At 40.4% G+C, this 26,711-nt stretch overlaps 1 protein-coding gene across 1 annotated transcript; it reads right to left on the bottom strand.

Annotated features, from left to right (window-relative positions):
* Window positions 1–2,251: 2,251 nt before the first annotated feature.
* LOC139444046 (sushi, von Willebrand factor type A, EGF and pentraxin domain-containing protein 1-like) lies at window positions 2,252–25,936 on the bottom strand. Its single transcript, XM_071224952.1, has 27 exons — window positions 25,883–25,936; window positions 24,199–24,280; window positions 23,047–23,215; window positions 22,744–22,875; window positions 22,286–22,421; window positions 20,167–20,291; window positions 19,066–19,236; window positions 15,992–16,168; window positions 15,507–15,755; window positions 14,774–14,998; window positions 13,348–13,536; window positions 12,478–12,951; window positions 12,052–12,213; window positions 11,423–11,584; window positions 10,794–10,986; window positions 10,217–10,407; window positions 9,702–9,845; window positions 8,841–9,071; window positions 8,212–8,382; window positions 7,562–7,765; window positions 6,814–7,098; window positions 5,843–6,043; window positions 5,190–5,348; window positions 4,699–4,734; window positions 4,478–4,570; window positions 3,456–3,580; window positions 2,252–3,008 (listed from the first exon to the last, which is right to left on the bottom strand). The coding sequence occupies exons 2-27, from the start codon at window positions 24,271–24,273 to the stop codon at window positions 2,925–2,927; spliced, it is 4,563 nt and encodes a 1,520-aa protein (XP_071081053.1). The 5' UTR covers window positions 24,274–24,280; window positions 25,883–25,936; the 3' UTR covers window positions 2,252–2,924.
* Window positions 25,937–26,711: the final 775 nt, after the last annotated feature.

The raw sequence follows: 26,711 nt of genomic DNA, 5'->3' as shown, positions 1-26,711 counted from the left end.
TCAAATTGGCGAAGATTAAAAAAAACAGTATCGCGAGGATCATTGTACGATATCTATGTGGTAATATAGGCTGGGTGCCTGTGACTGTGTCACTCGATATGAATATTGTATAAAGGTAAGGCACGATTACCCGTGTGAAACCCGAAACTGAAAATATTTTGCATTACTACTGCTACTACTACTACTACTACTACTACTACTACTACTACTACTACTACTACTACTATAGACTAACATCGAGTCTCTAAAATGGACATATTTTACAGAAAAAAAAACAGTTGTTAAATTATAGTTAAAAAGTATAATAAAATGATTCTGCAGTAATCTACACTTGCCAAACATTATAGACTTGCATGGGCTGTATTGGATATATTTGTTTCAGGGTCTACTGCTACTACTACTACTACTACTACTACTACTACTAATTGTGATGATATAACATGGGCCTTGTTTGTAATGTTATGTTTAAAATACACACGTTACTTTGTGTAAAATAACTCGCGATCTTATTGTTCGTATTCATATATTGCACTCATCGCCACGAGAAAGCAACTGATGGGGGATGCAAATCGCCCCTCTCACACGTGTAGGGCGGCACCTTGCAAAATAATAGTTGAATATATCACAAAGATAATGCTGCATGTATTAATAATTTAGATACACGTCATATTGTTATGTATAAATTAGCTTATATTAAGTGTCTATGAGTATTGCCGTTGTTTTTGTATGTCCCCACACAATAATAAACACATAGTTTCATGAATTCAAATTGAATTAGATATGAATATTGACAAAAGGAATTATTTACGAGATTATCATACAAGGATGCTAACAAGGACGTCAGATAGTGCAAGGGGAATAACTCTTGATTTTTAATGAACTATTTCTACACCGATCAATACCGTACAGAAACCAGCGAGGTGCACGCTAGCTTTAGTTCATTATATATCTACATATACTGTAGGTGTTGAGCTTTGAATAAAACGTCGAAGACCAGGGTTCGAATCACTCTTACGGGTACAATATGTGAATCCCATTTCTGGGGTCCCCCGCCGGAACATTGCTGGGATATTGCTGAAGGCGGCATAAAACCACACTCATTCACTCTCTCACTCACTTACTAACTTAGGCAGTCATTTACAATTACAATACACGTGTATCCAGGTTACAGTTATTTAATGTTACATGGCAGTGTAATTTATTGTTGAACAATGATTGTAACTGTATTATATTGCTTCTGTTGAGATTCACTAGATCCTCATTGCATTGTATTTGGACAATGAGTAGTTGTCAGGAATGTAGTACTATTTAATGTAAGCGGCGGTGAGGAAGTTATTATATATAGATGCTCAAATGAACGTCCGGAATGTCAAGCGTTATGGAAACATGTAGAACCTTCGGTGATGTTCAAGTGACTCTGGGCTGGACAAGCACTGTGTGGAATGTGCTAGACTAGACTATGTTGGTGGAGCGGGTGCGTCTCTGGCTCATCTAACAATTCCTCTTACATTTCATCTGACATTACATCCAGACCAGCTTTCGTGTGAAGATCACGTTTCATCCTGGTGTTCAGCCTTGGCTTGAAGCTTAACCACTGTTGCGGCGAGGTGATTATCATTCTTGTCATTGTCATTTCCACTGCTCTCACATTTTATACTTCCTAGTCGGAAGAGATGAATACATTGGGAGCCCATGGAAATTGGTCCCCTGCAACCTATGCTTGGCGTAGGAGAGGTAAGGCGTATCCGACTGCATGGGTCGTTGCTCATTATATCAGTCGCAGGCTTGACGTTCCGACTTGATTTTTACAGGCTGTCTTCATAGAGCTGGGATAATTACAGGCTGTCTTCATAGAGCTGGGATATTGCGGAGTGCGGCTTTAAACAAGTGACACAGACATTTGCAGTGGTGGTGTTCAAGGGGATATGAAGATTGTAAGAGTAGCCTCCCTTTTAACGCATTTCTGTTGCCCTGCTGATTTTATGTACACCTCTTTTTGGAAGACCGGGGCCTGATTCTAGCCTGTTGTGGTTGTAATGTTTCAGGCATATAACGTCACGTTGAAATAATTTACGGTTAGAGCTTCACCTTATCACACCTAAGTCTGTCGTTGCTAATCATCTTTACCCACGTCGCTCCTATTGTAATTTCGACTCGCAATAAAGGTTAAACATACAACTTTAACTAATTGATATGTAAAACTGACCAAATGGGATACACAACAATGAAACAATTAATTATTAACGTTTATTAGTAAGTGAGTTGGGTTTAACGCCGCATTGACCATATTCCAGTTGTACCACGGCGTGTCAGCTTGATGTGGGAGGAAAGCCCGAAGTGATGTAAGTGATTCAGGTCTTAGGCGTTTACCACTCCGGTGAAACCCTCGATCACAGGTGTCGACAAACAAAGAAACATAATCGGGACGAACCGGAATTCGAACCCAAAATCATAGGTCTCTGGCGTGCCCCAGGAACGCAATTCTGCACAGCCAATTACGGCGCCTTAGAATTCTGTAAGTCCATAATACTGGATGCAAATAAATCAAGTTTTGTTTGTTTGTATGTTTGGTATGCGCAGCAAACATCATTACTCAAGCTTTATGACAGCGGGTTGTTAATGCATTTTACAATTATTGGTGCCATGAATAGAAATAATGAAAATGAGTAACTCGGCAATAGAAGTGGAAAAAAGGGGTTGCCATATTACAACACACTGCATTTGTTTCTGTTAAAAATAATCAATGGTGAAATAAAAATCCGAAAGAAAACATTGTTACTCATATAGACATGTGATATGCCACTAACTAGAATACACTGCACCCAAAATAATTGTTTTGCATACTCCACAGGTGCACGCACGCATTGAGCATTATGACCATTATAACAATGGCGTGTTTGTTAGGCCCATCTGCTATCTAGGACCTACTCGGCTGTCACATCTAACTGTGGGGGGTGCTTCACCGGATACATGCTTGAGTATGAGGGGGCTGTTTGCTGTGGGTACCACTGAAACCATATGAAATGCGGTATATATACATTTCATTATGTACATACGTTTGTGAAGGTAAAATATTGTTTTCCATATCAAAAGTGACACGGGTAATGTATGCTATATAATCTGATATATCACTGTCTCTAAAATCATTGATACTTATCCAAACATGGAATTACGATGATGCAAAACAACAATAATACCAAACAAATTTGGTTACTCATTTAATCAGACCGTATGCAGACTTCACAACATATAGGACATAATGTTATACAATAAAATTCAACACAAACGAATACGATCGAAATATATAAATATTCGCAATATTCTTGACTGTCTATATGTTTTCTTCGGTAGCTCAATATATTAACATTTTGAAAATGAATGTCAATTCCATGTTGTGTCCAAAATTTGAAATACATTTTTTTGTACTGTGAGGGTGAGAGGGCGTGTCTACTTACAGCAGCTCCCACGTTCCCTGTGTCCAGAACCAGCTGACTGGGAATGTAGGGTGGAGGAAGAGGAGAAGAGTCTACCTTGTCTTTCTTGGGCCAAACAGAGCTGCCACTTCTCTTCTCTCTGGTGCCTTTGTATGAATGACCATTTGATCATGTGAGTGCTGTGGTTCAAGCTTAGCGCCTGTTAACATTTCCGCATGGGTACACTATCTGAGGCCCATGCTTGGTGTCCCCATTTGCGATGTGACAGGAAAGCAACGTACAGGAACTGCCTTTATCACCCACCCCGAGCAAAAACGTTTAGACCTTTAAAAGTTCTGATATCGTCTCGATTCACACATGTATAGTGTTTTTAATGAGACGGGTAATACGGTTTTGTCTTAGGACGAGAGGCCGGTCACATGACCGCGAATAATATGCGACACATTTTGACGTTCACACATGTTTCACGAGACTGTAATCATAAGATGACGTAAACATTGACGGACTACTTCCACAACACAACTACAATAGATGTTATCGTAGAACAATTTGAGCAAACATACGCTCACGACACCTCTCCTTTTGTGGAATAACAGCTGGTTGTTGTATGTCTGTAAGTTTATACATGAAGTCGCGCATACTAAATATAATTGTGTATACATCCTTTGAGGTATAAAGTAGAGAAAAAACATTATAATAATTTACATTCACTATGTGTACGTTCACTGGAATATGCACCTTCAGAGAGTGAGTTGTTTGAACGTCGTTGCAAGCTCCGACGTTCATACAGTTGGGCCCTCACACTATGAAGGTTCATACTCCAATGACCTCCCATAAAGTGAAATTAAATCTGGGCGTGGAGTCATCCAATAGATGACTTCCTCATCTTGTCAGCTTGTTAACGGTAATGGCCTCAGTGGTCATGAGGGCACGACTTTTAGTCAGATACTAATATTGACTTATCCCACATGTCTGTTTCCGTATTTGTATATCTAAATGCTATTCATAAATCGTAGATTTCATATTAACTGTTTGTGCTTACCTTTTAACCTTAAAAGCCACCCCAATGACTACAGCGATCAGCACCAGAGCTATCACTGTAGGAAGCACAATAGCCAACGTCGTGTTTGTTGAATCTGCCAACGAAATACTCCATCATCTTCATAGAGTACACATTGTATGATGGTTATATTATTCAATTACATTAAATGAAATATATGTACCATTTAAATGGACTACAAATACAACCTTTTCTCGGACTTACCCTCAACATCAGAACTGGGAGAAAAGTGGTCACCATCTGAAAGAAATAAAAAGAATGGTTGGATGACTGAACAGCCACTGTAACTGGGTGATTTTGTATGGAAACTAGATATTTTACAGCTACAGTTGCAAATTCAGATATTTATTAACACGTGGGTAACACGTGTCAAATATGTACTGATATGGTTATGTGGCTATCACAGGAGTGAGGAGATAATGTTATATTTACCAATATATTTAGGAAAGAGTTCAAGTTGTTTCTATCAGGATGACATTTCTCAATAACATGTAGCAAGTCTATGAAGTTCTGTGCATTATTTAAATCTTTTTAAAATTATATAGATCACCATTTTGAAGGAACCAACGAACACAGGGACGTGAAATTAGTGCTGACGGACCGAATTCGAGATTCGAAGCAAAGGACCCTCATCAGACGATAGGGGCACACATGCCCCGTCCGTGCCTGGACATAAGCATATTTTCTTCACGTACCGGTACTGCAATCATTAGCGGATGTTGCTCCGAGACCTGGAGTTGTCGTTCCTGACGGACACGGTGTACACGTGATACTGGCAGGGTGGTTTTGGTAGGAACCTTTCCCACACAGGACGCATACGTTGTTCTCTTCTCTCGACCCAGCAGGACATTCACCTATAACAGACAATTATAATTTCAATAGTTTCCTCCGAATCGTATTTATATATACAAGTGATTTCATCAGGTGTATAAGTATTAAATATACAAAAAAACAGAGGTCAGATATTCGTGCTTGTCAAAACTCCTTTATCCACACACGATCTTTCACCGTTCAACGGCTCTTTAGGTGTACATGTAGCAGCCTAATATACTGAGCATGTTGCAACTGTGCTAATTCATTTATTAAGGAGTGATAATTTACTACTTCGAATGTACGCTGTCTATATATACATTGTAATAATTTGCCGTGTGTGCCAAGGACATTATTTTAATCTTTCTGGGGTCACGTACCAGTTATTTCATGATTAAATGTGATCGACACAAAATACAGAGGAGTGTCCATACAGATTCGGTTATAAAATTGTCGACCTAATCCCTTGCTAAAAGTCATCAAAAGTAAGAAGCATTAACCAGTACACCAGGTACTTTCGTATCAAGGAACTTCGTACCACAAAGCCCAGCAGCATCTGTAGGTATGGTTCCGGGAGGGCAGTTGATGTCCACAGCTGTGGTACCACTGGTGGGGTCCACCGTGTACGCCCTGCCCCCCAAGTTGACTGTGAATATCGTTTTGCTGTTGTTGACGAGCTGCTGGGCTGATATCTCAAACGTGGCCACGTGAGTGAAGTACGCCTTCAGCTGCCCGGACCCTGTGACGTTAATAAGACGTGGACGCAAAACAAACGTACATAAAGTAAGGTTTTACGCTGCTTTGAACTGCATGTTAGCACGTCGGAGTAATGCAGGCTTTGGCGTTTGCCGCAAACACAGGATCCTGTTTAGGGCGAATTTGGCATTCGACCCACATCCACAGGGTAATGACATGTCTGGGGCTTAACTCTCCATAGCGACTGCTACACATAAAATGGAATTTGCATTTGGTCAGGAATTGCTGTAAAGCGTGACATCATCTCAGGTGTTCGCGTGGACTTTATTAACTTTATTACTTTAATCTCGAACCATACGTCTGAGACCTGCATCAGTTCGGGCTTTCTTCCCATATGAAGCTGACATGCCGTGATAAAACTGGAATACTGTAAAAGCGGCGTTAAACCTAGCTCACTCACTCATACCTAGTGTTATACCGCAAACGTACCGCATACAATGATACCCACTACCGACTCGACATGCAGGTGTGGACGATATAACGTTATATTACCAGCAAAATCCTCCAATGACCACTCCTTATCCTCAACGGATTACTGAATAGATGTTGGAGTGTCCCCACTCACTCACTCACTCACTCACTCACATACCTTCCTGCCAGATTGTCTGTTCTTTTCTTTCGGACACATGAGCAGTTAGTTGAATTAGGATGCAAAGACCAATTTTATGCCACGGAGTTTTGAAAGCGACCATTTTCCCATTGTTCCAGTTGAGAGTGGTATATTATTTATGATTATGCAGATTGTCAACTTACGTGACTTATCACTGAATACCAGCGATATGTTCATAGGAGGAACACCGTTGTTGTTTGACGTCATCACAATTGTAACGGGGGCACCAGTGGACCGCTTTCTTCTGGAGGTACCGGGACAGAATTCTACCCGAGTCTGGCAGGAGTTGTCCTCAATACACTTCAGTGTATTTGTCTTGGCAAGGAGCTGTGTTGTCAGGGAGGACTTGGTTTGTTCAGTAGTGTCACAGGATAGGGATGGGTACTCCACTTGGTGATGTATGCTGTAGCCCCGGGCACTTGCTACAGCTAATACCGACAATACCAACATTAATGGTAAGGATGTGACTTACGATACTTAGATCCCCCATGTACCAATTTTCTTAATTATTGTCACTTCTTGGTATAGGAGTGAACATAATTGTGAGCGTGAGTGTATTTAACACTATAGTTTATAGTGCATCCAGAATGATAGAAACGTTATCATGGGGTACTTCAACTTTAATATTCGAGTATGCACTTTTCTTCGACCACTTATCGGATACAATAAAAAAACAAAATAATTGTTTTACTTTGAAAATTATTTATGTGGTAGCGTTAGTACGAAAGGTGTTTAGTTTATTGGACTATTTATAAATCGACGTGTTCTCATAAGAACCTAAGCCCTCCAAAAGACAAAAGCCTCGACGAAGACTTGTTATTTTGTTGATTAAGGTGGCAATCTACTTCTGTAACCGACCGAGCTTTAACACAGTCTATATGAGCTACGCACCAGAACACGCCGGCAGCCTGGCATGAGGGTTGTCCTCCGTTTGGTGAGTCCATGTGTAGTTGGTCTTCCGTCCACACTCGTACAGCGGCAGCACCGGCTTGACGAACATCAGATCATCCCGACACGAGATTGAGCACTGGATCAAGTCGTCAGTCGTGTTACAGTGTGTCTCGACACCGTATGACCTCGGTAGATGCCTACATGCTGAAACACCATTGCTTCCGTGTACCAGTCATATCAGTGGTACTGATAACATATAATGTTATGAACTGTGTTAATAGAACAATCCTTGAGCAAGAATGTGTAGAGTATGTCTGTCCAATTCTGAACTGTATAAAATGTTTACTTGAATAGACACTGAGCAAGAATGTTTAGCGTAAACATGCATACATTTCTGAACCTGCTTCAGATGCTTATTTAAAAGGACCCTTGGTAAGAGCGTTGAGTAACGTTTTTCCAAGTCTAGATTGTTTTCAATGGTTACTTGAACACCCGAGCAAACCTGTTTAAGGATTACAAATTCTAAACTTTATCAGACGGTTCCTGGAAAAGACACTCGGCACGCGTTCAGAGGAATGAGCTTTAGCCCTGATGGACACTTATTTGAAAATACCCCGTTGCCGACTGAGCGTTTAGAATCGCGTGCTTACCTGGACACTCATGTGCATTACAATTGTCGGACAAGGTGTCAGCTCCTTCACATGGTTTCCCGTCCGGATCAGGTGAAGGACTGCTACACTTCCGGTTCCGGGTCATCACTCCTCCCCCACAGGTCACGCTACATTCACCCCAGTCAGACCATAAACTCCACCCACCGTTCACTTAAAACAGCAAAAAATGCAGGTATGTACAGCCTTCTTCGCCTGGGTACGTTTTAGGTATGTGTCAGATATAAATTCATTCGTACTTTCAGTACTTGGTGAGTGAGTGAGTATGGGTTTACGCAGCTTTTAGCAATATTCCAGCAATATCACGGCGGGGGACACCACAAATGGGCTTCACATATTGTACCAATGTCGTGGATCGATCCCGGGTCTTCGAGTTAACGAACGAACGCTTTAACCACGAGGCTACCCGACCGCCCCTTCAGTACTTGGTGATAGTTCAACTGGACAAATTGTTTAAACAAAAAATTGCAATGAAAGGTAAATGAAGTGTAATGATAATCTGGGAAACACAGGAACAAATAGGTAATGAAAGGAAAAGTCACTGCAGTGTTGTTTAAGCTTTTACTGTAGAAAGTATTGCTGTTTTTGTCATGAATATATATTCTTCCTACCAATAACCTCTTCACATAGTCGTCCCCGGTACCCCAGGCCACAGACACATGTGTAGTTGGAGTAGTCGTTGACACACCGTGCTCCGTGCTGACAGCTATGATGTAGACAGTGGTTAGGGGGTACCTCACACTGCCGTCCAGAGTAGCCATGTGAACAGTCACACCTGTACCTGCCCACCTCGTTCACACAGGTGTGGTTGCCACAGGGACTCGACATGCATTCGTTAACAGCTGAAAAACACAGATTAGTATATGCGGTTTTGTGTATCAGATTGACGAATATAAGAATATCGCATTTGCAAGGCGAAAGCAAACGAAATACATGAATAATGAAACCAGTGTGATCCCATAGACACCTGGTGTTGAATGTTGTGAAAACAAAAAACGCGAAGGTAACAGAGCCTACATATCTATGACGTCAACAATGCCATGCTGCAATGTGTGTGATTATCACGTTAACACTTACGTCTGCATTGCGCCAACTATAACTCTCAGAAATTTTGTTCTTGTGCTTCATACTTAAATATCTTGCACTATACTGAAGGTGCAAATACATTTGTTGCAGGGTGTGAAGGACTGAGACGAAATCTTTAAGAATGACCCCTTCAAAAATGTTAAAATTATACTTTTCCAAACCATGCTCGACTGGGGTCGCCCTCAGCAAACCGTTGTGTTAGTGTGGGCACGTTCATTGATCAAGGTAATAATGTAAGAGCATCAATTTGATTTTTGTAAATATGTAATCAAAGGATTCACACGTTATTACACACATACCAACGACCACTAATAAAACCTTAAAAATGGTATCAGGTTAAGTCTTAAAAGGGACGTAATATGCAATGATTGTGCAATTAATCTTACAATCACAGGTGCTAGGTACAATTAATCCCTCGGGATTAACCTCGAAGGAGGAGTCGTGGACATGGACGCCACACCCGGAAGCGACTTCTCCGACCTCACTACTTGTCAACATCCGTCCAAGTATGTTGAAACTACTGACGGTAGCTAGAATAAACAAATGTCCAGAAGGTTAGTGTTCTGTGAATGTCCGTTATATTGTCTAAAAAATGTAAACATAAGAATAATTTGTTATTTCAACGTAAAATATATTAATTTTGAATCGGCTAATGGTGACTGGAAGAAACAAACTGCCAGTATTAGGAGAAGTAGGACGTGACATGACGTCATTGACCATGTTCTTAACAACAGAGAAATCAACGAAAATTATACAAGTGTTACTTTCTTTAAGTGAATATTTATGTCGCGTAAACAATTCTGCTATCTGTCACGACCACGGAATAATGTCTTGAAAGGAAACATGTATAATATAGCCATATAATGCAGACTAGTATTAACACTGGCTGCTATAATCAAACCTTTTGTGTCGGAGGTCAGTGAGACAGTACTCCCGTTTAGGACCATTGGAGATGCGGTGCTGATAAGTACTTTTGTGAACGCCTGTTTTCCGCCAATATAGATAGTCATCTTTTTCGTGCTTGTGTCAACCGTCGTAATAATGTGCATCCAGTCATTTTTCCTTGCAGACAAACCTGAATCCACTAAGCCACTGCAACATGGGGAAATGTATAGGAAATAGACGTCCCTGCTTAGTTTGGTAGTTTCTAGTGGTTTTCTAAATGAGACACCCGTGAAGATTCAGCAACCAATGCTTGTCATGAGAGGCGACTATGCTTGTCGTAAGAGGACACTAACGGATCGAATGGTCAGGCTCGCTGACTTGGTTGATGCATGTCACCATATCCCAATGGCGTAAATCGATGCTCATGGTGTCAACTACAGGACTGATTATCTACAGACCCCTGCCATATGAGTGCGGCGTTAAACAACAAACAAACTCTTAATGACATATATGTAACAATACTCATCTTTAATAAAATAGCGGACTGTTTACATAATATTAAATTTTAACCGTCAATATCTATGACATATTACCTTCCTGTTCTAACCATAATTGTATCCGCAATGTTGATATGAAACGTCTCTGCACCATGCTCGTCTGAAATCTCCACCTTCAAACTACCGTTTCCTTGTATCTTTATCCAGAAAAACATTGATAGGGACGCCAAATCAGCCTTCACTGTTCCAGAATGGCCCGACTTAGATTTCGTGACAAAGATATCGAAATCTGTGAAACAAAGAGGGACGTGATTGATAATAATATATTTCCGATTATCATCATGAACGATGTGTAAATTATAGTTCCAAATATTCATGGGGGCATGGCGACCCATACGTCTGAGACCCTGCATTTCGGCGTACGACCAGTATCCCTGGTCCTGGTTTTTATATCCCAGATTCACCCTGATTATTACCCTTGGTTAGTCAGCGTCATACCAGTGCTCGCGGATGTCACCAAAGTGTTAAACGTCTTAGACATGTATCACTTTGGACTATCTTCCTAGATTAGGCTGACACACTGTGATATAAAACAAAAAATAGTGTTCAAATGATGGTCCAAATCTCCCATTCTTACAATCTATCTCACCAATCGGTATTTGCCTCTTCATTGCAGCTTTCAACCCAACTCATTATTAAGCCTGTATGTCTTGCGATACACTTACCTACACAATTCTGAATGCTGTTTGTACCCTGATTCAAGGTTGACTGTCCCACTGGACACGATTTACATGCCGTCATACCACGCATCTCTTGAAAGGTCCCAACTGGACAGGGACTGCACGGTAAAAGACCGGACCCAGAAGACCACCCTGCTTCACACACAGCTGCAGAACAAATACAAACTTGAAAGACATCATGGCTTTTGCTGCGTATATATTCAGCAGCTGTTGACTGTGTTGTGTTTTCATAACATTCACATGATAATATTTACAAATTATAAGATATTGGTTGACTTAATTTCAATCCATTCCACATCCGCATTTCAAGGCTCAGTTTTGTGGTCATTGAAGTATTACACTTCCCATCAAGCAAACATCATATTGCATGATTATTATGACTTTAACTTATTTGATTGGCCTATAAGAGGTATAAACTCTTGTAGCAAAAATATTATTATCTCTCATTGGAATAATGGAGTTATATGCTACATTTCTCGGTTAAGTAAGCATTAATTATCTGTACAGAAAGTGTGCATAAACGCCTACATGAGCCTAGCTTGTGTTATTTGAAGGTGTCACTTATCAAACTTACATAAGTAAGGCTTCACATATGCATCAATATATCAACCTACCTAAACAGTCTTCCTTTCTTCTGCCGCCTGTGGACTTTGTAGAAAAGCCATCTGGGCATCTCAAACACGTCGAAGCAAAACCACTGTCTTGGTATGATCCTAAGGGACAATCAGCGCAACTGTCCGCAGTTTCGTTGTACAAAGTACCAGATGGACAGCCGGCTGTTTGTAATTGAAATCACATTTGAATTACTCTATGGGTACATTATTCAACTCCTATGGTCATCATTCCATCCTGAATTTCAATTGTCAAGAATAGAATTGAACTGATTTGCATTATAGTAACATATCCTTATTTACTTTTCAACCAACAGTAGCCTATATGAAGGACAGTTCCTCTCTTGAATGCCTTTCCTCAAACAAGTTTAAAGAAATGGGATAGCAAGCAATATTCCATTATTGCACAACGAAACACTAAACACTTACCACATGAAGCAGTGTCATAATTTGGTGTCATGCCCTTCCCACAGTAGAAATTTGGAAAGCCAGGAGCGTAGGAATCATCCTTCAGCTCTAGCCCTGGAACTCCAACATCGAGGCTTTTAGACTGAACAGCCTTATCTATCGCATCCTTGATTCTGTCGAATGCAGTCTCGTATGACTTGACGACAACGCTCGTGTTTTGATCGTTCTCCCTGTATGGCAATATGACGTTAAATTCAACTTTGACATTGACTTTGGCGTCACGTTTACGGCCAGATATTGCACCGCATTTAACGCTGACGAACTCGGCCCTGCAGTCTGGTACCGTTCCGCCACACTCTTCTTTGAACAAAGGGTTGGCCTTTAGCATCTTGATGAAGTTCTCCCTAATCTGCTTGTTTGCTGCATCATCAGGGCAGTCTCCGCTGTAGTAATACAGCTCAGAGGGCATATTCATAGATCCAGGGCGACGTTTCACTAAGTAATGATATATGGTGTTATGAAGTATTAAGAAATGAAATATTGAAATAATCGGATAATGTGAAATCGGTATTTCTCTCTGTAGATAGCACTTTCTTACGGATCTAATTACAGTGTGCCTCAATGGTCTTCAGAGTGAGATTATTTTTCTTGACAAATTCTCGTGACATATTTTCACTCCTTGGCGCGTGATTCATGAAATTACTTGATGAAATTGGCATGCAACTTGAGAAATCGATAAATACTAATAGTAATTAGCATAATTATAAGAAATTGATAAAGCTCTATTTAATCAAATGCGGACATAGAAATATAATACTTGTGAATGGGTTGCATCCGTTTAGCTAAAAAATCTTTCCGCAAGCTAACAAAATGAAATGTATTTTAACATACCTGTACAGTCCTGTATGTTGTCACTTGGGCGCCACATGCCGTCCGACTCCCCACACACATACTGGGCGGGCACAGTTCTTGGCACATCAAACTTCTCATTACACTGCATCTGGCACATTTTCCCATGATTCCATCGGTCACATGCTAGGGCTCCATTCAGGGGTTCATTGAGGTCCGGGCACTTGTTGACTAATACAAGACAAAGAGCAAACTAATTGATTCAACAAACAATTCAAAACAAATGTACGTCTCACGATTTGATTTGAAGGTATACTCTCATTACTAAACCAACTGCAGTATGAACCCATTCTCTTGCCCAACTAGTTGACTTCAACAATATCTACCTATTTTCATCTTTTATCCCTACTGTTGTCTAATGTGGTACGACTTCCAGATTTAGGAAACAGGTGGCCAATGTCGTATAACATAAAACAGAAATATTCATGCCACTAGCCTAGTTCTCTCTCTGCGATCTCTTCTGGATTTTGAAAAACCACATGCCCAAAGGCAGTACAGCTTTTAGAAAAAAAATCCTCTTGGTACCCTCATAATAAATTATAAGTACTTCCGATTGCTGAAATCATTCAAGGTTAAGATAAACATATGCCCAATGCAGTACAACTTTAACAGAGAAAATTCCATGCCTCTTCAATGTGGAGGAGAAAGTCATCTACATGCAGCTACCCAAAAACACCCGTGGGAGTTCTGGGTTAGAATAGGTTCCTAGCAAAATATGCTGGTCACTTGTTTGTAACATAACCGTTATATGTAAGCATCATTACATTAATTGTTTGATCAAAGACCTTGGTATACGTGATCAATACTATTAACTTTTGACTTGATATAAAGTATTTGAGATAAATGAAATGAATACCATGTGGATTAAAAAAACACACAAAGGATTTGTTTGACTTTTAACAATCTCTCAAAAGTACCAGGTTCAGTTCTTGAAAACTTTTTATTTTTCAACTTCACCACTTTCTGACTGATAACATCAATGTAAAATTTTGGGGTTGGACATTTGGGCAAAATATTTGATCCTTGCGATGATGCGTGGGTTTTAAAACACATTAGAGCGATTCTTTACACATAGTTTTATCGTGTATATAATTTGTTTTACGAACACTCTTTCTCTTTCGGACATTATTCATGAATTAATCCTTCATTTCCTGAAATTTGAGACATATTTCATATGTGACCTCCAGTGACCTTGACCTTAAACTCATCATCAAACTGAAATCATAAATACTCATGTTGTCGAGTAAAGAAGTATTTTATACCTAATTGATAGTGAATTACCTTGGTCTTGACCTTCATTATTATCCAGTTATATGGCTGAAATTTGTCAGTAACTGTTGTTCCAAATATCTGTCGTCTAATACAAGCCTAGACGAGCAAAGATGCACTCCTCTATTCTATCACTCACTTTTACAGTAGGGTTCAAGAGTATCAGCTGGCCATGTCCAATGAACTCTTGGAGGTGTACCAGAACCAGGTCTTTTATTGCACAAAATCCTGCTGGAGCCTTCCAGTGGGTAGCCCGATTTGCAGGACATTGTGCAAGAGTCTCCATAGGTCATGCCATCAGAACACGTGTACATCAGAAGGTCTCTTCCAGACTTGTCCAACTTGGGATCGTCACAAACCAGAGCTGAAATATGATAACGGGAACCCCGGCTGGAACAAATTGGAAGTCCTAGCAAATGTTTTTTGTGTATTTCTTATTTCGAATATCGACTTGTTTTGGTAACTACAACTTTACACAAAAACATCACATTTTCAAATACTTAATACTTGTCGTAAGAGGCGACTTACGGTATCGGAGGGTCAGGCTCGCTGACTTGGTTTGATGCATGTCATCGTATCCCAATTGCGTGGATCGATGCTCATGATATCAGTCACTGGATTGTCTGGTCCAGACTCAATTATTCACAGACCGCCGTCAAATAGCTGGAGTACTGCTGAGTACGGCGTTAAACAACAAACAAAACAAATATTACAATGCCTAGACGTAGGATGCAAATTAGGCCGAGACTGCGATTACAATTCATTTTTAAATAAACAAGGCAAATCTTTAATGGAAATACCAATATGTCCTAATCAACATCACTATGACCAAAGATGAAATGTTTCCCTTCGTTTGTCAGGAGTGTGCTAACTTTTGATGTTAACGGTGAAAGTACAAGATGCTGTGTTCCCGTCCTGATCAGTAGCAACAATATGGACAGGTGTTCGACCCAAAGTGAAGGCGTGCCCGGTCGACGGAGTGCCCTTCACTGTTGGAGCCACGCCAGAGTTGTCCTTGGTAGCTGGGTCTGTCCAGGACACCACCCTCGCTCCACCTTTCTGCTCAGCATACTCTTCAACGTCAGGGGGACAACCGTCAATAAACTCCGGTGGTTTGGTATCTAAACATTAAATAACAGCATTGTTTGTTGCACCAATTTGCAAATAATATGGCAAATTTAATCATCAACATACCATACTTTGAAACCCTGTTAATTTCATGTTGACCATTGACTTTATATCGAGTTATACATTGTTCCAATGATAAGATAAGAACCAATGTAGTATGATAGTGACAAAAAAACATTTGCTAGGATAGTAAGTTATATAATCGATTTAATTGAGCTAAAGGCCATACCTATGCATTTTCCAGGTGGCGAAAACTCGCCCTTCTTGTTGCAAATGATCATTGGTGGTCCTTCAGTTGAGTAGCCCCTTTTGCAAGATAGTGTACACATCGTCTTGTATGTTGGCGGGTTTCCCATACAATATATATTCCCGTTTGTCACATTAGGTATTGTCGGACACTCCTTTTCTGTAAAATATCAATACAGTTTAAATCAATTTGAGTATTCCGTACATTGTATGCCTACCCTACTTAGACAGTGTGCAGTTTGCTTGTTATCTGTGATATTCGTAAAACTTAGGTTCGGAGTTCGATGCACTTGTTCTTCCTCTGGCTTCAATCGGACAGGAAAGACGGGAACAAGCAAGAGGCAAATGCGCCTGAGCCAGTACAATCTAACAGGAAATTCAATCTCAGACCCAATGTAAAGTTAGCACTTGTATCCCTTGCTGATCATCGCCGGTTCTTTTACTGCATGTAGAAACATGTAGACGATGATAACGCCGACGATAACTGGTGTCGATAGTTGGTGGGTTGCGGCACAAGATGAGTGGACTGTAGCCACATGACATCTTCCACTGAAAAGTCCCGCAGATAGTAACAGTCAGATAGTAACTGATGTGGCAATACATTGAGCGCGACTGCTTAAAACACCTTGCAATGGTGATGACGACTGAAACGTGTGTGTTGTATATCAGAATAGATAACAACGCTTTCGTTTCATACGGGTTGTTGGCGTGGAGATGCAATCAAGCATCTTGGTAAGCCTCAAAGGTTGTCGTTCTCAGTCATCCACCTTGCGCATAGGTGAGATTGGTGATAATGATTGCTTATGCTGATAGTGGAAACGCTTGTTTGGTTCTGATGCATAAACATATAAGCTTGTGATAAAGTAATAATCGTACAAAGGATATTTCCTAGATTGTGGAAAGGGTTTTATCACTTTTATTATTATCAAGTCATCGCACAGGATAAGGCGAGAGACATCGAAGTCCTGGAGTCCCGGGATCATAAAGCGAAACAAAATTATACACCAGCAGCCGTCATTGACAAAGTCCCACATGAAACCAAGATGTGGTTGTGTCACTCCATTCAAATGTGACATGTATGACATCAAGAGCATTTATTTCGCAGCTGGACTGTCATTGCCAAAGATATCAAAAACACCTTCTTCTGCATAAACAGCTATAAGCCAGTTGTTACAATGGCTCAAATGTACTTGTGATCAAATGATTTAGACTACATTGAGATCCCATGCTGGAGGACAGAACGACGATGACCATGAGAATCACTTAATGATACTTGTTATTATAATTGGAACGAGGGGAAATGGAATGACATTCACTTCTGCCTGAGCCGCCCTACCAGAGAAACCATGTCATGTCCGTGCTTTTTTTAGATGAGCAAAACACGGTGTGCTCAGTGCGGTAATACATTGCACCACGACCGTAGTTCAAGTACTCTTTTTGTATGCTAACGAGGTCTGGAAACCACATTATGCTGCAACAGGACTGGGGATTTTCTGGTGTGTGTAGTGATCCAATGCTTGAGAATCCGGGACTGGTGATTGAATCGAGAGGTGAACAGGTCTACTTTTGAACTGCGTACAGAAGAGAGGAGGGAACATCTGGCAGATGAGAGTAAGGTAGAGCATCCATTTTGTCGGCGATGGTGTAGCCAACTGAGACGGGGTTCATCAGGTCACTGGTAACCTACTAATTAGCTCGCGCCACGAACAGAACTGGTTGTAATACCGGAACTTGTCACCCCATGGAGTTGTCACCCCATAGGAGACAGAAAAAAGTCTTTTGGCTTGTTTCTCTAACGTGTCTTCTTGGCTGTTTGGCTTTTTGGGTGTGTTGGTAGAGGACGTTTTGGCTTGCCTTGACGGATGTGGCGGATGATATGTGTCTTGGTGAAAAACGTGCGAAAATGGGAACATTACGATGATAAGGCTTTGAGAAACTATAGTGTAGCCGCAGCGTGAGACATTTGATCATGGAGATCGGAGATGTTGCCTTCAAATACAGTTCGATGCCGACCTGGGTTGTTGCAACAGTTGCGTTAGCCGAAAATGAGTCATCCATTTGCGCTTGCGTCTGTAAGACTGCGAGCGAATTTCCGTGATGCAACCGGATCCAAAGGACCAGCACGTTGAACAGGTAGGACCACCGCCACGACAGCACGCTGTAGGTGAGGGTAGAGGAGAGTAAATTCTCTCATGGAAGCAGACAGGACAACTGGTGACGCCACCGGCGACGGAGATGCAGAGACAAGCAATGCCGACAAAGAGACAGGGATCCACCCTCCCCTTTTGTAGTAGATTAGAGGCTCTAAAGCCTCTGGTTAATGTGCACCATACCCGTCCTCGTGGGTTTCACCGAAGTGGTAAACGTCTGAGACCTGCATCTCTTCAGGATTTACTCCCACATTAAGCTGACACGCCGTGATATAACTGGAATACTGTTAAAAGCGGCGTTGAACCCAACTCACTCACTCATTAAAGTAAGCCACAAAGGAAGCGGGGAAAATGTGAAAGCATTGAAGCAACTGTTATACAACTAGGTCAGATGACATGGACGATTCGATACTTCCGGATGCGATCCATTTACACTCTGTCGTTTGGATATTGAAGAAAAGAAGCAAATTACACACTGTCATAGCACGATAATAAATGATACTTTTATCATTTGTAAGTTGTGCGTGTGTTGAGGTTTCTATCACAGTTACACACTCAGTTGAAAATAAGTCTCATGTGACATAGGTGAGGTGAGGTGAAATTGGGTTTAACGTCGCGTCCAAGTTTATTGCACTTATATAGCGACGTGCATGTACGTGTGTGTGTTTGTGTGTGGCTGCTTGTACTAAGAAACAAAGATAGGTTGTGAGCATAGAAATGTTATCAAAGTGACATATTTCACATGTGATTAAATGACATTACTGAGAATGATGCTCGAAAAAGCCGTTCTGGGGATCTAATATTGTTCATAAGAATTGATAAGAGTGATAAGAATTATATCATGTTACAATCTGGAGACAATGCTAATGCTGGACAAGCGTTAAAATCTTTCGGGTTTCCAGCTGACCTGTGCACTTGAAAGAAGTACTCCATGTCTCCTTGTTACAGACGGATTCAGTGGCACCATCTGGCTCGTATCCCTCATCACAGTATAGTTTACACTTGGACCCAGAAATCTCTCTCTTGTCGCACTCCACTCTCCCCGTACTCGGCCAGTGGATCGGGGAACAACGTTGCACTGAATATTGTAAAAGTCACCATAAAGACGTTATTGGATCATCGCTCGTCAAAGAGAAATGGTAAGTAAATTTTCGTAGGTTTTCAAAAACACAAAATGGGGAAATATTTTTTAAATGTTGTTCACATAGAATTCATCTTAAGAATATTGGTCGTCGTTGGGCATAAATTAAAACTGAAAATTAATATTTGTGTGATTTGCAGTTTCTCTTTGTGTCTGTCCTAAAACAGGAATCGAGAGAAGCCTTAATTCTTAATGGAATTTTTTTAAATATCAGTTGTTCAAGTTGGGATGGATTTGCGTTTCAGTCGGATGGGATTAAAAACCAAACTGAAATATTATCCGGATAGAGAAAGAATACATGTACGGGGCTCGTAGTAAAATCTTACTCCTGTTGGTCATTACTTGTTTGTGGAATATTAAAAAAATATTTAGTGGGTATGGTTTTACGCCGCTTTTAGCAATATTCCAGCAATATCACCGCGGGGGACATTGTACATTGTACCCATGTGGGAATCGAACCCGGGCCTTCGGCGTGACGAGCTATCCACTCGTATACCCAACCATCCCATTAAAGAAATACAGAACCAGGTCCTACAAACAGTATACATTCCACGTTTAACCATACTATCACTTATAATTACGTCAACCATCACACAATAACTAGATAGCAGTGAAGATCCGGGTTGGAATTGGTCATCGGGAACACGGGCTGGTCATAAGAGGCGACTATGTTTATCGTAAGAGGGTACTAACGGTATCGTATCCCAATTGCGTAGATCGATGCTCATGATATTAATCACTGGTCCGGTCCCGACTCGGTTATTTACAGACAACAGTCATATAGCTGGAATATTGCTGAGTGCTCCGTTAAACAACAACCAAACAAACACAATAACTTAAGTAAATAAGCCGTTATTTTGAGCAAACCTTTTACATTGAATTGTATAGTACAGGATGCAGTGAGCCCTCCGTTGTCCTGTGTCTTGTATTGTATGAAATGGGCACCTTCGTCAAACTCACTTCCGGGATCTTTTCCCGCAATAAGTTGCACTCTTTGGTTCATGAAATTTTAAGAGGTGTTAGTTATTTTCACAGATTTATATAAAAGTGCATAAGAGGGTGTGCGAATGGTCCTAGCACAGGATCATCGTAAGCTCCTGCCCCCTCCACACGCAGCCAAGAATAGACTTCTCCTTAAGGAATGCTTCCTAACCGAACAAGAGTTTTTTTTTTCGGAGAATACGGAGACTCTCAAACACAGCTGCCCTCTCCATTACCCAAAATGAACAGAAGGGCTGCGAACCCGGCAGAGAACCCAGAGCTCTCCTGATCTACGCTAAGAGGTCAGTTGGTAACAAACCAATCATTATTATTTACAGATTAGAATAAAAAATGCAGCAAAGAGGGTTTGAGTGATCCTGGCACAGTCAGGCTGGTTAGGCTCATCATCTGCTCAGGGCCCTTGCCCCCTCTACACGCAGCCCAGACAGCGAATGGGACTTCTCCCAGCGCTGCCTAGTCAAACCCACCCAGAACTTTTCAGAGAATGTGAAGACGCCCCAACACTGCAGCCTTCTGTATTATCCAGATTGTCAGAAGGGCTGTATTCCTGGTAGCAAATCTGGGAATTTCTCCCAATGTCAGTCAAAAGATTGGGAGGTACCAAACCTAAGGCACCGAGAACAATGGGGAGTCGAACAACTTGGTACTTGGGATGCAAGCGTGACATTTCGAAAGCGAGGTCCGCATATTTGCCATGTTTTTCCCCAATCTCGTCAATCACATTAGTGTCAAAGGGGACAGAAAATTCAATGATATAAATGATTTCATTGGATTTATCAAAAAGGACAAGATCAGGTTTGTTGGCCTGGATACGTCTGAGGCTGTACACGGGCCTAGTCCAAAGAATTTTTAAATTTATCATTTTCCATGACGCCCTCTACATATTCTGGGTCGTACCATGGATGGACCTCTATGTCAAAACCACAACCACATGGCGAAGACGGTAATAAATTGATCGAGCCACTCCATCATGTCGCTTAAGATACTGTGTTTGTGCCAAAGCTAGGCATCCACTGACAATGTGTTGGACATTCTCATTAAATTCATTACATTATCTACATTTCATATTTACATTTCAAAATCACACATTGACGGTTTCGAGTGGGAAGTGACTGGTCCTGAACAGCAAACAGAAAGCCTTCTGTTTCACTTTTCAGGCCAGCCGACCTTATCCAAGCCAAGGACTGTGTAGGGCTTCTCAACACAGCGAATCAGTAGTAGTAGTAGTAGTAGTAGTAGTAGTAGTAGTAGTAGTAGTAGTAATAATAATCAGTAGTAGTAGTAGTAGAAGTAGTAATCAGTAGTAGTAGTAGTGATCAGTGGTAGTAGTAGTAGTAATCAGTAGTAGTAGTAGTAGTAGTAATCAGTAGTAGTAGTAGTAGTAGTAATCAGTAGTAGTAGTAGTAGTAGTAGTAATCAGTAGTAGTGAGTGAGTGAGTATTCCAGCAATATCACGGCGAGGGACATCAGAAATGGGCTTCACACATTGTACCCATGTCGGGAATCGAACCCGGGTCTTCGGCGTGACGAACGAACGCTTTAACCACTAGCCTACCCGACAGCTCCAGTAGTAGTAGTAGTAGTAGTAGTAGTAATAGTAGTAGTAATAATCAGTAGTAGTAGTAGTAGTAGTAGTAATCAGTAGTAGTAGTAGTAGTAGTAATCAGTAGTAGTAGTAGTAGTAGTAATCAGTAGTAGTGAGTGAGTGAGTATTCCAGCAATATCACGGCGGGGGACATCAGAAATTGGCTTCACACATTGTACCCATGTCGGGAATCGAACCCGGGTCTTCGGCGTGACGAACGAACGCTTTAACCACTAGGCTACCCGACCGCCCCAGTAGTAGTAGTAGTAGTAGTAGTAGTAGTAGTAGTAGTAGTAGTAGTAGTGTTATTATGTGCAGATTAAAATAAAATTTGTATTTGTTATTATTACTATCAGAATAGTGAACAGTGAGTAATTGACCTCGACGGCTTCTGCTTACCCTTTGCTCCCATCCTCTGGGTCTTCAGCAGCTGGTTGAGCCCATGTCGCATGTGCTGTTGTCTTACCCGTCTCTGCTATCACATCACTCACGCGTGGACAGGTGATCGTTGGGGGTGCGTTTGGTGGAGGGCTCTCTGTTGTCAAACATTGTGATGATTAAAAAATACTCATGGACGTGGGTTGATGTTTGGTTAAAGCTGGGTTGGAGTAAGCCTTTGTAATGTGTTAACAACTCCACACTGTAGAATCTTGAAAACATTGAGATGGATGAAGGCCTCAAATGAACATTTTTTATGTTATTTTATTCATAAAACCTAAATGCATAAATCATGCAACTCTTCAAAGAAATCTGGAAACCATTGAAAGACATAGATTACTCGGTAAAAGTTTGAACAATGGAATCTGTTTAAAAAAAACCCTTCAGAATATATAATTAATATACCATCAAGAGCTTACTTTTGCAAACAAACATGCAGACCACTTGTCCTATTCCAGTGATGAGTCCAGTTACTGCACCAATTATTGGCGCCACGAACTCCAATTGACGTTTCTGTCTGGTTACTGCAGTTTGTTTCCGGACATCAAATTCTGTAATACAGTTTTCACGATATGACAACCAGACTGCGTGTCAGGTAATTTGTATTTGATAATATATAATTACTGTTTTCCTTTTGTTATTGTAGTGAATTTGAATTGTACTATCATCAAGGCTTGGTTATCGTAATTCGGATGAAAATCTTAAGATCATAATTGTGTTACCATGTGTCCACGTGCTGTCTTCGTTACATAGCATGACTCGCATGGCTCCCGAAAGTCTGCACTTAGTTCCTGGAAGAACATGCTGGGTAACTGAGTAGGTATCAGGAATCACATCTTTGTCACAAGCCCCATCAAATGACTCTGGCAACCTGCATCCAGTGTTTGCAGCCTGGGTAATCAATTGAAAACACTCATGGATCATACTTAACACAAACATTTCTTCAGCGTAATCCTAGGACCCGTTACGCAAAGCAGCGGTAACCCACTTTAGAACCATATCTTTTAATTCTCCCGCAAAATCTACGTATTTGGCTAACGCGTTTTAGAACAACAAATCACAAGTTGCCGATAGAAATAGGAAGATGGCACAGAATACCGCGTATCAACAGATATTGTACTCTACGGAATGCCGCTGTTGGCGACGAATTTCATTTTTTATTCAGCTGTAACGAATTACTCAACCTTAGACCAACCCTATTACCAGACTATTTTTGTAAGTATCCTATTGTACATAAATACAACTACTTAATGAATCGTGATTTCAAACCTCTTCTTACAAAGTTATGTAAATATATAAAGAATGGACTCGCACTGCTACAATGAGTGATCTACATGCCACTACATATCAAGATAGTACCTTAATATATCATTATTTACGCATGTATGTATGCAAATATGATGTATATAGTGTATGCAAATATGAATGTATATATTGTATAAAGTATTATATATAATGCACATTATATTTTAACTCCAAATTGCTTGTATTGTGCTACATTACATTCGTTATACAATTGTATTATACTTCGTCATGTGTGTTCTCTATACCACTATTGTGTGTTTTTGAGAATAAACTCTGTTCTGTTCTGTTCTGGTAGCGCTAAGACTGTAACACAAACACAAGATTATCGTGTTTGTTTAAAAGAGCCATTAAGATTACTGTACATGTATCGACCATGATTAATTCACGTGGCTCTACATTTGTTTAGGTGCTCATAAATTCTAAATCATAATTTATAAAACGGGTTCCGAGTATTCAACTTTATATATGCTCATTTCAAATTAGTTATCACAAAATATTATTAGTGTCACTATGGTGAAGTATTTCTATAATTTACTTCTCCAGTGTATAGGTAATGGAATGTATCATACCTGAGTTATATGTGTACAGATAAGTATCATCAAGGTAACTATGTAGGCAGCCAGAGAGGACGAACGACCAGCCATGACAGCCCTGCAAATAGCAAAAACATTTGTCCTAACCATTGAAATTGTACGTTTGCCAAAACACACAGAAGACACTTTGCAGTTTGAATGAATGAGTGAGTGAGTAGGATTTTACTGTCACGGAGGGTAACACTATGAATGGCCTTCCACGTTAACATTAACATTAACAATTCAAATTAACATATATTTATTGTCATATTATGTTATGGAATAAATATATCAAAATACCAATCGACATTAATCACACATATTCGAACCATGAACAGGAGCATAATGACATTGCCTCATGCCTTTCCCGCATGCATGTGTGTAGAGAATGTACTACTTATATAGCACGTGAAATCGGAAAAGTTGCTAACTCTTATCAGCTTCGCCGAACCCGTGATCCGGTGTAGAATAGGTCTTCAGCAACCCATTCTTGCCCTAGCTTGTCATCGTATCTCAGTTGCGTGGGTCGATGCTCATGATATCAATCACAGGATTGTCTTGTGCAGACTCGATTATTTACAGACCGCAGTCATATAGGTGGAATATTGCAGAGTGCGACGTTAAAAAAACAAATAAAAAAGCTCCGCCGCCCACTGATCTTTTGTTTTTGTTTGTTTGTTGTTTAACGCGGTAGTAAGCAATGTTCCAGCTATATGAAGGCGCCCACTGATATGCATACACTGGGCGTGATCCCTGTGTTACTATGTACCATTTCAGGCCTGGTCAAAGTGTTCCAGGTGTTACTGAAGCCAGGAACGTGAGACAAAAGTATGAGTGCTACTGGTGTCCAGTTGTGGACAAGTTTAGTCCTGCAAACCCGTTTGCTAGTATAGACAGGTCTGTCTGCAGCAAACATTGTGAAGCGGGGATCTTCACCGGCTTCAATCACCCACAGTGTTGATTTTTTGGTTGCTGTGATATCATTAAGTAACTGCCAATCATTTGTACCGATACTCACTGGAAAGTCTATCAACTATTTATGACACATGGCTATTACTTGCTGAATACTCTATCTATCATTGTTGATTATATAAATCACTGGTTTATTTAGTTCAGACTCAATAATAGGTCGTCCTTATATGGCTGGAGAACGAACATACTTTCTTTAAGTTATGACCTACGCTGAGCTAGTGTCAGTATCTCTGGTTAGGGTACATGGAAGACGGTTCAAGTATGGTGACGTCATTACATACACACATATTGCCAGTTCTAACCGGTTGCTACAGGAAAACCTGCACAGTGTACGGAGCATGGAGCCGTTCTACACCTTGATATCGATGTGTTTCTCCAATGATTGGTTTCCAGAGTATTGACATTAACATTAACGAGATAATACTATCTGTTAACCATGTAGTGGTATTTCCGTTTGCAAATGTCATAGGGAGGAAAATTCGATTTACAAATATTTTCGCGTATGATAAATGTTTCATTTCAAAACATTTTCCAGGCGCCGAGTCGTGCAGCCCATGTCAAAATGACGAACATTTCCTTTGACATTGAATAATTAAAATTAATATTTTAACATAATTGAAAAGAGACGTATAATATATTACCATGAGCTAAAAATATTTTATGAAACACATTTAAGAAAAAGAAAATATGAGCAGCATAATGTGCTTACCTTATTCTCGCCGAACATGTCTCGACATAAGAGAGCAAGGAAATATATATATACCTGTAGGATCTGACAGCTTGCCAACTCTTATCAGGTTTACCCGCCCACTGATTTGCATACACGGGTGGCGTGCCTAAAAGTTCCGAGGTGAGGTACAAGCAAATCAATAATGTCACTGGATTTTTAGTCATGCTGTGGGGCCTTTAATTCAGACGTCCTGGTTGATAACGCCTTTTACCCTATATCTTTTAACCAATGAAATCGTTTTACGTTAAAGTAGTGTTAAGGCATTGGGGCTCTAAAAACAGAATGATTTAAGTTTGTCATCATTCACACATGATGTACATAACACACAAAACATAATTCAATGAAGCTCTACACAGCGTTCATAGACATTGTATAACAGTGAAACCTCGTTATTCTGAATCATGTTAATCCGGAAAGCTCACCTTCCTCACGGGAACGCTTACATATATACAAAATAACGTTATTCCGTAAGCAGGAGCCATTAATCTGAACATTGTTAATCCGGACAATTTCAGACCGGTTTCACTGAAATTCGATTAGATCTTCACTGTTATTCATTTAGATCCACGTGTACGTCACGTTACTTTTAAACATCGAATTTTTTATTATCATATATTTGATTAGGCTCAGGTTAGAGAAACAAAGCATCTTTTATTTCCCTTAAAGTCACACAAATTGAATGGACATTGAATAAATGCAACATTACAAGATATATTGGTATTATGAAAGGTTCAGTAGCAGAATGTAACATGCAGACGTTCTTGAAAGCAAGACAACATTTTGCATACTATCATGAAAACGATTCCGA

Source organism: Haliotis cracherodii, unplaced genomic scaffold, assembly GCF_022045235.1.
Source record: "Haliotis cracherodii isolate W230 unplaced genomic scaffold, xgHalCrac1.p SCAF_5, whole genome shotgun sequence".
Lineage (NCBI taxonomy): Eukaryota > Metazoa > Mollusca > Gastropoda > Lepetellida > Haliotidae > Haliotis > Haliotis cracherodii.
Note: the sequence above shows the minus strand (reverse complement) of the source record. Positions and strands in the feature narration are given on the sequence as shown.